Genomic DNA, 18,884 nt, shown 5'->3' on the forward strand with positions numbered 1-18,884 from the left:
TGTGTATGCGCCTAACACAGGGAGAGAGAGGGGGCTTCTATTTGGGTGTCTTAGACAGGAACTCTCACAGGTAGAGCCTGAGGAGACGCTGATGGTAGGCGAGGACTGGAACTGTACAATGGATTTTACAAAAGACAGAATGGGGAGGAGCCACATTCAGCCTCAGTCGGGGTGTTAAGGGACATCATTAATCAGTTCGACCTAGTGGATGTTTGGAGAACTAGACATACCGACACAAGACAGTATACATGGGTGAAGGTCTTTGGGTCTAGGGTGAGTGCAGCCCGACTTGATCGATTAGAGTAATAGGCTATTCGACGCTAACATTCTCCCGGCGGGTTTTTCCGGAGCATCACATAACCATGGCTCGGCTGTCTATTTCACCAGGGCCTCAGCAGGCATCCTATTGGAAGTTTAATGTAAAGCTCTTACAAGATGCCACTTTTTGCTCAGGTTTCCAGACTTTTTATGAAAGGTGAGTTTCTTTGTCAATGGTGGGATGTGGGGATAGTCCAAATTCTGCTTTTCCTTCCACAGTATACAGCTCTCTCATCCTCAGAGGCTAGGAGAGTATTGGGGGAACTCGAGCTTAGCATTAGTGAGATGGAGGTAGAGATGGTAGGACAAGGCATTGTAAGCCTCCAGGCTAATTTAGCTGAATTACGTAGAGACCTGGGCAGGATATTCCAGGTTAAAGCAAAGGAAGCACTTGTAAGAACTAGGTTCTCCTTTCTCAAGGAGATGGATGCTCCCAGCTCCTTCTTCTTTGGTTTGGAAAGACAGAGCAGTGAAGCCAAGGGTATGCATTGTCTACGGCTGTCTGATGGGCGGGTGACCTCTGTGGTGGGGGAGATGCGGGAGCGGACTGTGGAGCTTTATACTGAGTTGTATAGGGCAGAACTGTGTGATCCTATGTGTGCTCAGGTTTTGTTTGCAGAACTCCCTAAGCTCTCTCTGGCACAGAGGGATGAAATGGACATTCCCTTGCTGTCCCATGAACTGGCAGAGGCCGTAACCCAGATGTCCACTGGCCGGGCACTGGCGGTCGATGGACTCCCAGTGGAGTTTTCTAAAAAATTCTGGGGAACAATTGGACTGGACTTCTTTTATGTGTTGCGTGAGTGCGTCAGGGTAGGAGAGTTGCAGATGAGCTGCCGTCGGGCTCTCCTGCTCAAAAAATGGGACTTTGCTCTGTGCGGACTATAAGATATTTGCCAAGGTCCTCGCTAAGTCCCATCTGGACTCTATAGTAAACAATGACAAGACATATTCTTAATCAGGGACATGGTAGAATTGTCGAGAGGTTCGAATGTGAACTTTGGACTGTTCTCTTTAGATCAAAATAAATAAAAAAATATTTTAAAAATGGGCTGTCCGGTGCTGAAGTCTTTCAGCAATAATGTTACGCTGGTCGTCGGTTGATAAATGACCAGACCAAGGTACAGCGTGGTAGGCGTACATTCTCTCTTTATTTGAAAACGTAACACCAGGAAAAAACAATGAACACAAACAGAATGTAAAGCTAGTCGTGCATAAAGCAACAAACAAAGACAAGATCCCACAAAACCCAAAAGGAAACCGACAACTTATATCTAATTCCCAATCAGAGACAACGATAGACAGCTGCCTCCGATTGGGAATCAAAACCACCAACATAGAAACAGAAAACCTAGAATGCCCACCCTAATCACACCATGACCTAACCAAATAGAGAAATAAAAAGTCTCTCTAAGGTCAGGGCGTGACAGTAACCCCCCCCCAAAGGTTCGGACTCCGGCTGCAAAACCTGACTCTATAGGGGAGGGTCCGGGTGGGCATCTATCCTCAGTGGCGGCTCTAGTTCGAACCATAGCCCCCGCTCTGCACGCTGATCCCTCCGATTCCGTGGAACCGGACCATGAATCATCGCCGGAGGAACCGGACCGTGGATCATCGCCGGAGGCTCTGGACTACCAACCGCCGCTGGAAGCTCTGGACTGCAGACCGCCGCTGGAGGCATTGGACTGCAGACCAATGCCTCGCTCTCAAACTCGCCCTTCGGCTTTGCCGACCAACCTGTGTCCGCCCCCCAAAAAATGTTTTGGGGCTGCCTCTTGGGCTTCCGTCGTGGTTGTGAACTTCGGAGTTGCCGTTGGTCCTCCTTCACTGTCTCTGCCTGCTTCCATGGCAGGGTCTTGTCCCCTGCCATAACCTCCTCCCATGACCATGATGTCCTCCACTCACTTTTCTCCCGGGCCCAGGATCCCTGCTCCTCCTGGCCACGCTGCTTGGTCCTTTGGTGGTGGGATCTTCTGTTACGTCCGTCGTTAGTGGTAGAATGACCAGACCAAGGTGCAGCATGGTAGGCTTTCACTGGTACGCCATTTCCGGTCACAACTTGCAGACTTGTTTACGTGTTGCTGTGCGTTTTGTTGCCAACCTACTTTGCTACCTGACAACTTTACGGTTTTTACTTTTTAATTACAGTTTATATTTTTGTTTTTTCCCTCAACTTTTTCACTCTGGACGCTTTATCTGGACATGGTTCGTCAGGACCTCCAACAGCCGGAGCTAAGTAGTAACATTAACATGATGCCTTCTAATTGCAGTCACTGTACTCATAATATACAGGAGAATGATCGCCTTACGGCGAGGATAGCTATGCTACAAGCCCAGCTTCAGACGCAATCGTTAGGCAAGGGTAATTTCAGTGTAGGAAAGGATGAAACAGCGTCTGTGCCACCAGTAAGTACAGATAGTAACGTTAGTATAAATCCCCTCGCACGGTCCCCGCAGCCGGACTACTTTCTCACGGTTTCTGGAAGGAAATGCTGTAGGAATGCTCAACCGGTGTCGCTCATTCAGCCGACAGAAACTTTCAACCGGTTTCCCCCAATAAGCAGCGAGTCGGAGTCAGAGGCCGAGCATTCTCTTGTCTCTACTCCTCCCGTTACGGGGTCTGAGACGCCGAAGCTTCCCACCATTAGCTCTGACAAATTGAAAACTCTAGTCATTGGCAACTCCATTACCTGCAGTATTAGACTTAAAACGAATCATCCAGCGATCATACACTGTTTACCAGGGGGCAGGGCTACCGACGTTAAGGCTAATCTGAAGATGGTGCTGGCTAAAGCTAAAATTGGCGAGTGTAGAGAGTATGGAGATATTGTTATCCACGTCGGCACCAACGATGTTAGGATGAAACAGTCAGAGATCACCAAGCGCAACATAGCTTCAGCGTGTAAATCAGCTAGAAAGATGTGTCGGCATCGAGTAATTGTCTCTGGCCCCCTCCCAGTTAGGGGGAGTGATGAGCTCTACAGCAGAGTCTCACAACTCAATCGCTGGTTGAAAACTGTTTTCTGCCCCTCCCAAAAGATAGAATTTGTAGATAATTGGCCCTCTTTCTGGGACTCACCCACAAACAGGACCAAGCCTGACCTGCTGAGGAGTGACGGACTCCATCCTAGCTGGAGGGGTGCTCTCATCTTATCTACCAACATAGACAGGGCTCTAACTCCTCTAGCTCCACAATGAAATAGGGTGCAGGCCAGGCAGCAGGCTGTTAGCCAGCCTGCCAGCTTAGTGTTCTGCCACTAGCACAGTCAGTGTAGTTAGCTCAGAAATCCCTATTGAGACCGTGTCTGTGCCGCGACCTAGGTTGGGCAAAACTAAACATGGAGGTGTTCGCCTTAGCAATCTCACTAGAATAAAGACCTCCTCCATTCCTGCTATTATTGAAAGAGATCGTGATACCTCACATCTCAAAATAGGGCTACTTAATGTTAGATCCCTCACTTCAAAGTGACCATATCCCCCGTGCATCCCGCAAAGGCGGAGGTGTTGCTAACATTTACGATAGCAAATTTCAATTTACAAAAAAAATACGTTTTCATCTTTTGAGCTTCTAGTCAGGAAATCTATGCAGCCTACTCAATCACTTTTTATAGCTACTGTTTACAGGCCTCCTGGGCCATATACAGCGTTCCTCACTGAGTTTCCTGAATTCCTATCGGACCATGTAGTCATAGCAGATAATATTCTAATTTTCTGTGATTTTAATATTGACAAGGAAAAGTCCACAGACCCACTCCAAAAGGCTTTTGGAGCCATCATCGACTCATTGGGTTTTGTCCAACATGTCTCTGGATCTACTCACTGTCACAGTCATACTCTGGACCTAGTTTTGTCCCATGGAACTAAATGTTCCAGACTCCCTCTGCCTAACCAAGGATGTCAGAGGAAATAAATCAGTTAACCACCTAACTGAGGAATTTAACCTTGAACAATACCCTAGATGCAGTTGCACCCCTAAAAACTAAAAAAAAATTGTCATAAGAAAATAGCTCCCTTGGTATACAGAAAATACCCGAGCTCTGAAGAAAGCTTCCAGAAAATTGGAACGGAAATGGTGCCACACCAAACTGTAAGTCTTCCAACTAGCTTGGAAAGACAGTACCGTGCAGTATCGAAGAGCCCTCACTGCTGCTCGATCATCCTATTTTTCCAACTTAATTGAGGAAAATAAGAACAATCCTGTCTGGGTTGGCGCCCCCCCTCAAGAACTTTGAAAGTTTCTTCAAGTGCAGTCGCAAAAACCATCAAGAGCTATAATGAAACTGGCTCTCATGAGGACCGCCACAGGAAAGGAAGACCCAGAGTTACCTCTGCTGCAGGGCATAAGTTCATTAGAGTTACCACTCTCAGAAATTGCAGCCCAAATAAATGCTTCACAGTGTTCAAGTAACAAACACATCTCAAAAACAACTGTTCAGAGGAGACTGCGTGAATTAAAATATATATATATATATTTCACCTTTATTTAACCAGGTAGTTGAGAACAAGTTCTCATTTGCAACTGCGACCTGGCCAAGATAAAGCATAGCAATTCGACACATACAACAACACAGAGTTACACAGAGTTACACATAGTCAATAATACAGTAGAACAAAAGAAAACAAAAAGTCTATATACAGTGAGTGCAAATGAGGTAAGATAAGGGAGTTAAGGCAATAAATAGGCCATGGTGGCGAAGTAATTACAATATAGCAATTAAACACTGGAATTGTAGATGTGCAGAAGATGAATGTGCAAGTAGAGATACTGGGGTGCAAAGGAGCAGGTGGCGAAGTAATTACAATATAGCAATTAAACACTGGAATGGTAGATGTGCAGAAGATGAATGTACAGGTAGAGATAATGGGGTGCAAAGGAGCAAGATAAATAAATACTGTATGGGGATGAGGTAGGTAGATAGATGGGCTATGCACAGGTGCAGTGATCTGTGAGCTGCTCTGACAGCTGGTGCTTAAAGCTAGTGAGGGAGATATGAGTCTCCAGCTTCAGAGATTTTTGCAGTTCGTTCCAGTCATTGGCAGCAGAGAACTAGAAGGAAAGACGACCAAAGGAGGAATTGGCTTTGGGGGTGACCAAATATACCTGCTATGGTGACCAGTGAGCTGAGATAAGGCGATGCTTTACCGAGCAGAGACTTGTAGATAACCTGTAGCCAGTGGGTTTGGCGAGGCGTATGAAGCGAGGGCCAACCAACGAGAGCGTACAGGTCGCAATGGTGGGTAGTGTATGGGGCTTTGGTGACAAAACAGACGGCACTGTGATAGACTGCATCCAGTTTGTTGAGTAGAGTGTTGGAAGCTATTTTATAGATGACATCACCGAAGTCGAGGATCGGTGGGATGGTCAGTTTTACGAGGGTATGTTTGGCAGCATGAGTGAAGGATGCTTTGTTGCGATATAGGAAGCCAATTCTAGATTCAATTTTAGATTGGAGATGCTTAATCAGGCCTTCATGGTCGAATTGCTGCAAAGAAACCACAACTAATGGACACCAATAATAAGAAGAGACTTGCTGGGTCAAGAAACACAAGCAATGGACATTAGGCCAGTGGAAATGTGTCCTTTGGTCTGATGAGTCCAAATTTGCAATTTTTTGTTCCAACCGCTGTGTCTTTGTGATACACAGAGTAGGTGAACGGATGATCTCTGCATGTGCGGTTCCCACCGTGAAGCATGGAGGAGGAGGTGTGGTGGTGTGGGGGTGCTTTGCTGGTGACACTGTCAGTGATTTATATAGAATTTAAAGCACACTTAACCAGCATGGCTACCATAGCATTCTGCAGCGATAAGCCATCCCATCTGGTTTGCGCTTAGTAGGACTATCATTTGTTTTTCAACAGGACAATGACCCAACACACCTCCAGGCTGTGTAAGGGCTATTTGACCAAGAAGGAGAGTGATGGAGTGCTGCATCAGATGACCTGGCCTCCACAATCACATGACCTCAACCCAATTCACAGAGTCAAGGAAAAGCAGTCAACAAGTGCTCAGCATATGTGGGAACTCCAAGACTGTTGGGAAAGCATTCCAGGTGAAGCTGGTTGAGCGAATGCTAAGAATGTGTAAAGCCCTAATCAAGGCAAAGGGGGGCTACTTTGAAGAATCTAAAATCTAAAATATATTTGGATTTGTTTAACACTTTTTTGCTTACTACGTGATTCCATATTATTTCATAGTTTTGATGTCTTCACTATTATTCTCCAATGTAGAAAATTGACTTGCCTAGATAAATAAAGGTTAAAATAAAATAGAATAGTAAAAATCAAGAAAAATCCTTGAACTTTTGACTGGTACTGTACATCAACAGCAACTTTAGGAAAATCCTTTGAATTATCGTTAACAGCAAATTTCCTCAGTGAAAACAATGTACTGAGCAAATGTCAAATTGGCTTTTTACCAAATTACTGTACGACAGACCATGTATTCAACCTGCTCACCCTAATTGACAAAAAACAAAAAAACAAAGGCAAAGTCTTCTCATGCTTTGTTGACTTCAAAAAAGTTTTTGAATCAATTTGGCATGAGGGTCTGCTATCCAAATTGATGTAAAGTGATGTTGGGGGAAAACATACAACATTATAAAATGCATATACACAATCAACAAGTGTGTGGTTAAAATGGACAAAAAACACATTTATTTTCACATGGCTGTGGGGTGAGACAGGGATGCAGCTTGAGCCCCACCCGCTTCAACATATATATATATATATATTTTACCTTTATTTAACTAGGCAATTCAGTTAAGAACACATTCTTATTTCCAATGACAGCCTAGTAACAGTGGGTTAACTGCCTGTTCAGGGGCAGAACGACAGATTTGTACCTTGTCAGCTTGGGGGTTTGAACTTGCAACATTCCAGTTACTAGTCCAACACTCTAACCACTAGGCTACCCTGCCGCCAATGAATTGGAGAGGGCACTACAACAGTCTGCAGCACCTGGCCTCACCCTACTAGAATCTGAAGTCAAATGTGTGCTGGTTGCTGATGATCTGGTGCTTCTGTCCCCAACCAAGGAGGGCCTGCAGCAGCACTTAGATCTTCTGCACAGATTCTGTCCAAAAAAAGGTCCAGTTGCCAGGACCATAAATACAAATTCCATCTAGACACCATTGCCCTAGAGCACACAAAAAAACAATACATACCTCGGCCTAAACATCAGCACAACAGGTAACTTCCACAAAGCAGTGAATGATCGGAGAGACAAGGAGAGAAGGGCCTTCAATGACATCAAAATAAAGATAAAATTCAACACACCAATTAGGATCTGGCTAAAAAGACTTGAATCAGTTATAGAACCCATTACCGTTTATGGTTGTGAGGTCTGGGGGTCAGCTCACCAACCATCAATTCTCAAAATGGGATAAACACCAAATTGAGACTCTGCATGCAGAATTCTGCTAAAATATCCTCAATATCCTCACTCAACGTAAAACACCAAATAATGCATGCAGAGCAGAATTAGGCCGATACCCGCTGATGATCAAAATCCACAAAAGATCTGTTAAATTCTACAACCACCTAAAAGGAAGTGATTCCCAAACCTTCCATAACAAAGCCATCACCTACAGAGAGATGAACCTAGAGAAGAGTCCCCTAAGCAAGCTGGTCCAAGGGCTCTGTTCACAAACACAAACAGACCCCACAGAGCCCCAGGACAGCAACACAATTAGACCCAACCAAATCATTAGAAAACAAAAAGTAAAAAATTACTTTACACATTGGAATGAATTAACAAACAAACTGAGCAAACTAGAATGCTATTTGGCCCTAAACAGAGAGTACACCGTGGTAGAATCCCTGACCATTATGACTGACCCAAAATTAGGGAAAGCTTTGACTATGTATATACTCAGTGAGCACAGCCTTGCTATTGAGAAAGGTTGCCGTAGAGAGACCTGGCTCTCAAGAGAAGACCGGCTGTGTACACACTGCCCACAAAATGTGGAAACTGAGCTGCACTTTCTAACCTCCTGCCAAATGTATGACCATATTAGAGACATATATTTCCCTCAGACTACACAGACCTACAAAGAATTCGAAAACAAATCCATTTTGATAAAGTCTCATATCTATTGGGTGAGATACAGTGGGCAATCACAGCAGCAAGATGTGTGACTTGCTGCAACAAGAAAATAGAAACCAGTGAAGAACAAACACCATTGTAAATACAACCCATATACATTTATTTTCCCTTTTGTACTTTAACCATTTGCAAAACATGAAATGTCTTTATTCTTTGGAAACTTGTGTGATTGTAATATTTACTTTTTATTGTTTATTTCACTTTTCTTTATCAATTTCACTTGCTTTGGCAATATAATCATATGTTGCCCCATGCCAATAAAGCCCCTTGAATTGAATTTAATTGAGAGACAACAACCACTGCCCGAACCATGGCTAACTATCTCCCGTGCATATCTGATTAATGCCGGTAAACTGATTACAATTATCCGGTGATGTTGGTGTTTTCATTGTAAATGTTTCACTCCCCCGTTTAACCTGGGAAGAAATAGCTTGCAGTTTTGATTTAATCTCTCTCTCTGTTTCTCTGCATTCTCGTGAAGGCTAGTTTAAGTAGCCTTCAAATCACCCTCCTTCCTCTGAGCTCTTCTGTCTCTCCCCATCTCCTCCTCCTCCCCTCCCAACCACTGATTCAAATCGCCCCCGATGCTATGCGTATAGTGTGTGTCGGTGTGAGAGCGGAGCGAGAGAACCAGAGATTTGATAGTGCCCAGTCGTGTGGGAGGATTCAAGCCGAGAGACAGGTACCCAGGTCGGGCAAAAGCAGCGGGGGACGCCACGGTAACAGAGATACTTATTTAATCGCCCCCGGTAGAATACAGATGCATGGCACCACAGCTTGCTACGGTGTTCGTCCCAAAACGTTACCTAGATGCTTGAAAGAGGCTGGCTTAGGCTACCGGGTTTTGACGATGAGGATTTTAGAATTTAAACGGTTTTTACTGAGCTTCGCCGGTGAACGGAATAAATTAATGAATACGTTGATAGATGAACGGATAAATGAATATTATTGAAATCCGTGTTTTGTGCCAGTCTCCGTCGTTATTAACGATCCCATTCGCAATGGAATGAATGATCAAACGTTGTCGCTCGTGAGCCGCCAGCTCTAAAAGGTAGAAAGAAGCCCTGGCGACGCGCTACTTACTGCCTGTTGTTCCAAAGACAAAATAACTGAAGGTTACAAAACAATCGGTTTATTTTTTAACGTTTTCGTCTCAAAAGAAATAGCCTTATAAACGCATAGCGCTACTGTATCGTCATATGATTTGAAATCATACTGCCCTTTGACAACTGTAGACTAGATGGGGAGGTCGGTCGTTGTGTAGTAGCAACACGTCGGTTAAATTCAGAGAGCTGAAACCAAGGAAACAGGACACACACTTGAGACACATGATGACAGTCAGGTGTTCTGTTAGCAACCACTCGACCTGCAGGTGACCACTGAGAAATATAACATGATGTTTGTAATTGCGATACACATTATAACATTATATGGCAAAATGTCTTGAAAGTGACAAATTGAAATGTTCATGCGGTGTGTGTGTTGTAATAGCCTACTGGAATGTGTGTGCATGATTCTTATGACAATCCTGTGTGTGTGTTACTTTATAAATGTAGCCTAATTCTTTACAGTTACTAGTTACCTGTCCAAAATTGTAATCAGTAACGTAACTTTTGGATTACACAAACTCAGTAACATAATCTGATTACTTTCAGTTATTTTTAGATTAATTTCCCTTTAAGAGGCATTAGATGAAGACACAAATTAATATTACCAATTGAACGATATCTGTTGCAGGATAAATCGATGTTAGCGTTTACATAGCTGGTGGCCATAAATGGATGTTGGAATTTCCTTTATCGGTTGGTTGTGTAGGTAGGCTTCTTCTAACCCTTTGCTTTCTGATGTAGATAATAATACGATTAGGCTATAGCCTATCTTTACATTAAAAACCAATGTCCGTCAGATTTCCAGTCATTCCAATTAGCCTAATTGAATACCCCTTGATCTTCAAGAGCAGGACTTGTAAATATGGAAATATAGATTAGGCAAATTGTTTTACCTGAGCATAACCCCAAAATGAAGGACTTTTTAGCCTACTCTGTTGTTTATCGTCATGGAGGACTGCTCTCGTGGAATGGCATGGTTTGAGCACTACCGAAAACTGCAATTTGCATGTGAAAAATTAATGCCATATGCTGCATTTTCTAAAGGCTTAATGTAACGGATTACAGTTACAGTTTACAGTTTTTTTGTAATCATGTTATATTTGATGACTGTCTTTTCATCAGCGTTGAAGCACGAAGGCTTATTGTCATGTCATCATTTAGTTAATGCTATATTAGGCCTATCCTTTGTAATAACCATCATCATCTTCATTATCATCAATGGCAGATGTTCAGAAAAAGCTGTTATACAATGAGTAAGGCATGTCTTATTATTGCCCTATGTAGAGAAATAGGCCTATATTTCATGTTGTGGGCAGCCAAATGTAGCTTGATGTTTGTTTTAACTCAACAACCGGCTGAACAGTTTAACAGTACCCAGGTTAACCATTCTAACAGTTTGCATAAAGTCAAAATGATTGTGTTGGTATTCACACAAGTGGTATAGGCTTCACCACATCATGCAGTGACCAAGACAGTTAAGCAGAGGAACCAGTAAAGAGAAAAACAAATGAACTCGGTCACTCCCACCCTAGCAACACTCCATTTTCTGAACTGTGTTAACTGTGTTAACAGTGTGCGGCTCTCTTTTATTTTCAAACTGTGTTAACAGTAACACCACCCAAGTTAAGCCATTTTAAGTTTGCATGAATTAAAATAATGATTTCACACAATGGTACAGGCTATATGACTTACACCATCAAAACGCAAACCCAAAGAGTGAGAGTGGCAAACTGATTTGCTCTAGCTGACATACGGGGACATTTCAAACACCTGCCTAACTAACTGCCAACTGGCACTTTAAAAAAAATAATAAAATATGAATCATTCATCTTTTCAGAGGATCGAGGCTACATTAGATCAACGGACGAAGTGTAAAGATTGAAGTCTGGTCACGCACATCACGTCCCATCTTCTCCTCTCCTCCTTTTCCCAAGTCCGTTCCTTCAAACAATCACCATCATGGCTTCCAAACTAAACCCGAATGTTTTGTACGTCCAAGAACTACGGGAGTCGACGTCTTCACAGGAATCTGACCGCCTAGCACCGCCCGAACCCGGGGAAGAGAGCTCGGATAGCGACGGAGAGACGGACGAGACGGAGCAGAAGCTGATCCGGAAAGTGTCCACGTCAGGACAGTTACGTGCCAAGGTAGGAGAGACACACACACACACACTTTAATTTTTTATTGAACCTTTATTTAACTAGGCAAGTCATTTAAGAACACATTCTTATTTACAATGAAGGCCTACCCCAGCCAAACCCGGACGAAGCTGGGCCAATTTTACGCCGCCCTATGGGGCTCCCAATCATCACCGGATGTGATACAGCCTGGATTCGAACCAGAGACTGTAGTGATGCCTCTTGCACTGACTGCTGCACCACTCAGGAGCAAGCATGCATGCTCACTCACACACACACACAGTGGTGAGAGGTTTTGTGTTTTTCTTCATAGCACTCTTATGGCATTATAGGCCTATTTTTCTTGTCATCATGAGAGATGAACTGTGGAATTGATCCTGGTTAGGATAGTGGGCATAGGCTTAATGTTCTGAAAACACACTCACACCCACTCACATAATTGGCAACTGATTAGTAACTGATTAATTACAGTGTATTATTGAGTAAGACATAAAGTTTGTTTGAATTTGGTCAATATATTTATAGTGATTGCCGGGTTGAATCGTTACAGTTATTGATCGACAGTCATAGGTCATTGTGGATCAATATGAAGCCATAGCTGTCACCTATATGGTGTTGTTTCTATAGTGATCTCATGGCTGTGTTTGTTCCTGAGACAGCTGGTTCAATCAAATGATACCCTATTGGCCTATGCACTTTCCCATAGAGTGCACTTTCCCCCATATATTGCACTACCTTTGACCAGAGATATGCAAATAGCTCAGGTGGTAGTTGGTAGAGTATAGTGCTTGCAAATGCCAGGATAGTGGGGTCGATGCCTGAGACCACCAATATGTAATAACTTTACGCACGCATGACTGTAAGTCGCATTGGATAAAAGCATCTGCTGAATGATATGTATATACATTTATATTTTATTCTAGTACAGGCGGAATGATTAACTGAATGAGCAACAGAGACAGAATGCAATATGGAATTGTATTAAATTGTTTGGGGTATGGCCCCATCTCTGAGGAATACTGATGACAGGTAGCTGATGAAAGGTAGCCTTTTGTTTGGGCAGCTGGCATCGAAAACTAAAAAGGTTCGGTACCATCATTTTTTCAATGTTCAGTACTTCTGTCAAATGTGACTCACGTGATTGAGAGGATCAAGCCTGTATCCGTTTATAGAGCGAAGACCAAAGTGCCTGCTCCACTTACTCATTCATTGCTTGAGCTATCTGGCTGCATTGTTACTTCCCCACTCATGCTGCACAGAAGTTATCACACTTGAACAATGCAACGCGGCATGAAGACAATTTGAAAATGTTTATTACTTTTCGCAAAACAATGTCCATACAGGCTAGAACTAGAACACCTTTACACAATGCAAGACGATACTGGTAGCTTCTATCTTTAATTTGTCGGTTAACTTTCCTTGCTAGCTTACAGCTGAATTCACAACCCAAGTACTTTGTTTGGTTGCAAACCATAATGCAATATATGCTGATTTCAAAGCTGATTGTCACCAAAAACTTTATTAATTTACTTAGTTTCCCTCGCCGCCAAAAACGAATTCACTTCTTCGTCTTCCTCACCTCGCATCTGATTTCCACTAGATTCCATAGCCACCAAGTCATATTCCACAGCCACGTTCTGCCTGGCGAAATACGTCATTACTTTTTTAAAGAGACACCGCACAGTTAAAAACAATATTATTGCGTCTTCTATGCAAATGTTGTTGACCAGTACAATAAAATAATATGTTCTCCTAGCAGTCTCAATTAAAATAAGTCTTAAATGGAAGAGATTGTTTTGTCATTTGTAGCCCCATGAAATCAGCTAAAACAAGCTCAATATCTCAATGCAAGCACACACTCCTATTGAATAATATGCATTCACCTGTATTGTGAATTGACCAAAGATACGTCTTGATTTACCCAGTTTATGTACCATTCAATGTACCATGTACCATTCAAATAAATTAGTATCATTACGTTGTTTTGTAGTTAGGTTGGTAAAAACAAAGTTAGATTGATTGTGTGATTGCTTAATTAATGCATACATGGCTGTCTCTGAAAAATGTGCATAAACATTTTCAAACGTAATGATATTGAACAGAGCAGTAGCTGAGTTTATCTGTCTGGATGATGTGCCATTGTGTGACTTTGGCTAATACGCCTTCTTTTTTGTTTGTTGTGGTATCGTTTTGTTATTGTTTTGGTATCGAGTATCGTGATCGAGTATTGTGATAGCTGTACCTGATCTGTATTCGAATACTCATACTAACTGCACTAACTATACTATTTGTGAAGTAAATTGAGTATGTAGTATGCTTATTGGTCATAGTATGGATACAGATAGTATGCCAAATGTTCCCAGATGTCGTACTAAATTCACCAAAATACGACGTATACAAGCAGTGGACACTATTTCTGTGTTTTTAGGGCCCATAATGCAATTCTTCAGAAAGTGGGCGTGGCTTCACAACGTTTTCAGATTTTAAGAAAATGGAGGAAAATATGCAGCTTGAAGTGCGACTAGAGCAGATACAAATTCATTGCTTTAACTAATTATGACAAATGTTAAGAAAATGTTGAGCAATGTAATAAAATAACGTTACGTAATAAAGTTACGTTACACGTTATGTTGGCTGACAGTTTGTTAGCTACGCTATCCTTACGAACCGCATAGCATATCATTACAGCAGTATTAGCAGTGTTAGGTAGCTAGCTACCTAATGTTAGTTGGCTACTAATACACCAGTATATTAACTATATGCTATCTAACTAACGACCCAACATTTATTGACTTAATTATTCACATCATTCTTAGCTTAGCTACGTGGTAAAATCGTTGTGCTTTCTTAATGGACGTTGTTAATTCACTCTGGCTATCTACTCCGATTTCAGAGCACTCTCTTCTGAGTGTGCCAGAGCATCGAATAACTGATGAATTTACAACCATTGAATATGGCCGGTGTCAGTAAACATTTGCAAAAAATCGTAATTAAATTGTTGTCAGCAGCACAGTTACACTCACCAACGCTCTAGATAACATGAAAACAGCTTAGCTAGTGCTCTGAACACTCCAAGAGCAAAACGCACAGAATTTACGAACGAACAATCTGACAACGCTCTGAATTTACTAATGGACAATATGACAATGCTATGAATTTACGAATGCCCAGAGCGCACTCTGAGTACACTCTGGCACTCCAGATTGAATTTACGAACTCACCCGAAGTCGTAAGATGTCTAGCTAGTCATTTGTTATGCTAACAAGCTAGCAAGAGGTTGCATAGCAACAGCATCAACTTCCTGAAGATGGGTGAAGCGTTAGTACGCTTAACTGAAAGGATACCGTTCGTTTACGGTATACTAAAATGAACTAATAGTATATAGTAGGCAGTATATACTCATTTAGTATGTAGTATACAGTATGTTAGTATGGGTATTTGAACACAGCTCTGGTATTGATATCGAAGTCAAAATTCTGGTATCGTGACAATACTAGGTTGTATTGATGATTGGTTAGATAATCGTTAGGTTGTACGATAATAGTACAGGAGCTACAGTAGCTAATATCAAATCCTAGATTGGATTGCAAGTTGTCAATCAAATAGGCCATGCAATGCAGAACCATGCCTAAAATAGTTTGTGTGTGTGTGTGAGAGAGAGAGAGAGAGAGAGATTATTAGATTGTGTTTCCTGAAGTCACATGACTCAGATTAACCTAGTCATAGACCTGAGAATTTGGCCCCTTATAACTATAGGCTGATTGGATTAGAACTGTGTGTGTGTGTATGTGCGTGCATGTGTGTTTGTCTGTGAAAATGAGCACTGATTTGTTTCAACAAAACAGATACAGTATGCTAATTAATGGCAAACACAAACAATCTCCCTCTCTCTCGCTACTCTCTTTTTGTCTCTCTCCCAACTCCTTCTCCCTCCCTCCTGGATCTATTCCCCCTTCTCTCTCTCTCTCTCTCTTCTCTCCCCTTTCTCCCGCTCTCCCTCCCTTTCCCATCTTTCTCCCCCTCTCTCTCTTTCTTTCTCTCTGTCTCTTTCCTCTACCCCTTCGGTAGTCCCCAGTGTATTTGCATCAGGCTCATTAGCTCAGAGCTAAGTGTTATTAGCCTTGACATGTCACCCATACATGATTAAATTAAACCATTAACAAACACACAAACTCACCATTAACACTACAACTACGACAGTCAGCCCCAAAATGGTTAGAGTGGTTAGGGTTTCCCCTAGGTCGAACAGGTGCTTAGGCCTCAAGGGATTGTTGGTTTCCAGGGTTACCAGAAGAGTGTCTAAGTAGGTAGGGGAAAGAGTAGGAACCAGTAGGAACCCATTTTTACCCATAGCTTATGTTTAGGTTTATTAGAATATCATAGTACATATGCAGAAACATACATAAAATGTGATGTCAAATAATATATATATTACAAAAAAGTGAAATTATAACATCAGCCTAAGTGCATCGTCAATAATTCACATTATCTTATTGGCTTCCAAGCTTAGTGTGCTACTGGAGAAAATAGAATGCTCTAGGTCGAATGTATTGGGGAACTTGAATGTGAGGTGTGGAATAGGGGAGGGGAAACAATAGGGTGAGGGGTGTGTGTTAAGTAAACCTATGACAGTGAGGGGGGAGGGAAGATGGAAGCAGAGTGCCTACAGAGTTGCCTACAGGTAACAGGTGTCCTGTCTTCCATGAGGTCCTGTTGTCATCTGTTCCGAGTAGGGCTGTGATGGTCATGGAATTTTGGATGATGGTTTTTGGCCAGCCAAATGACAGCGGTCACCGTAATAACCAGTCGAATAGCCCCAAAAATATATACCAAAAAATATACCGTCAAAAGTTTGGACACACCTACTCATTCAAGGGTTTTTCTTTATTAAACTATTTCCTACATTGTATAATAATAGTGAAGACATTAAAACTATTAAATAACATATGGATTTATGTAGTAACCAAAAAAGTGTTAACCAAATCAAAATATATTTTATATTTGAGATTCTTCAAAGTAGCCACCCTTTGCCTTGATGACAGCTTTACACACTCTTGTCATTCTCTCAACCAGCTTCACCTGCTTTTCCAACAGTCTTGAAGGAGTTCCCACATGTACTGAGCACTTGTTGGTTGCTTTTCCTTCACTCTGCGTTACAACTCATTCCAATCCATCTCAATTGGTTTGAGGTCGGGTGATTGTGGAGGCCATCACTCTCCTTCTTGGACAAATAGCCATTACACAGCCTGGAGGTGTATTAGGTCATTGTCCTGTTGAAAAAAACCAGAGGTGATGGTGTATCGCTGCAGAATGCTGTGGTAGCCATGCTGGTTAAGTGTGCCTTGAATTCTAAATAAATCACTGACATGTCTCCAGAAAAGCACCATAACACCTCCTCCTCCATGCTTCACGGTGGGAACCACACATGTAGAGTACATTCGTTTACTTACTCTGCGTCTCACAAAGACACGGCAGTTGGAACCAAAAATCTCAAATTTGTACTCATCAGACCAAAGGACAGATTTCCACTGGTCTAATGTCCATTGCTCATGTTTCTTGGCCCAAGCAAGTCGCTTCTTCTTATTGGTGTCCTTTAGTAGTGGTTTCTTTGCAGCAATTCGACCATGAAGGCCTGATTCATGCAGTCTCCTCTGAACAGTTGATGTTGAGATGTGTCTGTTACTTGAACTCTGTGAAGAATTTATTTGGGCTGCAATTTCTGAGGTTGGTAACTTACTTATCCTCTGCAGCAGAGGAAACTTTGGGTATTCCTTTCCTGTGGCGGTCCTCATGAGACCCAATTTCATCATAGCGCTTGATGGTACTTGCGACTGCACTTGAAATGTTCCAGATTGACTGACCTTCATGTCTTTTAGTAATGATGGACTGTTGTTTCTCTTTGCTTATTTGAGCTGCTCTTGTCATAATTTGGTCTTGGTCTTATACCAAATAGGGCTATCTTCTGTATAGAATCCCTATCTTGTCACAACACAACTGATTGGCTCAAAGTGTGCAAAGCTGTCATCAAGACAAAGGGTGGCTACTTTGAAGAATCTCAAATATAAAATATATTCTTGTTTAACACTTTTTTTGGTTACTACATGATTCCATAAGCGTTATTTCACAGATGCACATTTTCTCCTCTCCTCAGCTCCTGACTGCATGTGCTGCCATAGAAATAGAATGAATAGTACGGGCGTCAGCATTCAAGCCAATGATGGAATAATGGTTGGACTGGCGGCCATTGCGAGTTTACCCATATGAGTAAAGCTGGGAATAAAAGTACGAAGTGAAGCAGGAAGAGTGGCCATCAATGGGCTGTGTTTTTATTTAACCAAACTGACATTACAGAGCCACATCAGTTAAAGCCAGACTCAGCAATATGACGTAGTTGCAGAAAGTAAACATTATAGTGGGTCAATTTCCCCAACAACTAAGAGTGTTAAAGTGCGAGGCTCAACTTCTCAGCTGTTTTGGTGCCCTGGCTACCACGCTGTAAACAGCATGAAGCGAACCCATACACATGTGCAGATACTGTGCGAGAGCCAACTGTTGCGTCTTGCTCATCTCCATATCTGTGGTGCTGCTCGTGCAACGTCCTTTCGTTGAGTCTACCCTTAACATAGTTTGAATTAACATTATACATCAACATGGAATGTAGAATCTTTGCCACAACACCTTGCTTGTTTCAGCAAGGAGCAACAAAGTTTCATCACGCTGTAATTAAGAGTCCATGGTACAGCAGAAACGGACTCAACTGCACGAATGCCCAGCAGTTCCGTCTTCAGTAAGCTGTTCATTTTTAAACGGTTATTTTATTTTCATCCATAACCATAGGTTACGTAAGTGATAATCAACAAGAGGTTATGCATCCTATAGAAAATAATGAACGACGTGGAAGGTGTGTTCAAGGACACGCTATAGCTGAGTGGAACTCACCTTCCATGGAGTTGAATTATTTTCCAGAGAACGCATAGAGCCACAAGTTGATTATCCCTTTTATACCATAGCTGTAATTTTAATACATTTGCTGCTAGAAATGTGTTCAACATCCATTGAAGTAGCTAGCAAGTTTACTAGAGAGCGACAGTAGTTGCCTTGGTAACCAAGCAAACAGTCCTGCTAGTTTAGCTAACTTAACCATCATTCCCAGCTTCGAATTCAACCATGCCAATAATGTTTTAAATTCGACTTTTGCTTTCAAAAGCAGCTCA

At 42.2% G+C, this 18,884-nt stretch overlaps 1 protein-coding gene across 3 annotated transcripts in view; it reads left to right on the forward strand.

Annotated features, from left to right (window-relative positions):
- Positions 1-8,984: 8,984 nt before the first annotated feature.
- Positions 8,985-18,884, forward strand: part of si:dkey-172j4.3 (diacylglycerol kinase delta) — a 107,029-nt gene continuing 97,129 nt past the window's right edge. The window contains exons 1-2 of one of the 3 annotated variants that reach the window (XM_036957730.1): positions 8,985-9,141; positions 11,369-11,679. In XM_036957730.1, coding sequence (XP_036813625.1) covers positions 11,491-11,679 — 189 coding nt within the window. In that variant the 5' untranslated portion in view covers positions 8,985-9,141; positions 11,369-11,490. Of the gene's footprint in view, positions 9,142-9,372; positions 9,795-11,368; positions 11,680-18,884 lie in introns of those variants that run through there. The other 2 variants (XM_036957732.1, XM_036957731.1) reach the window with 2 other exon arrangements.

This window comes from Oncorhynchus mykiss, chromosome 21 (genome assembly GCF_013265735.2).
Source record: "Oncorhynchus mykiss isolate Arlee chromosome 21, USDA_OmykA_1.1, whole genome shotgun sequence".
Classification (NCBI taxonomy): Eukaryota; Metazoa; Chordata; class Actinopteri; order Salmoniformes; family Salmonidae; genus Oncorhynchus; species Oncorhynchus mykiss.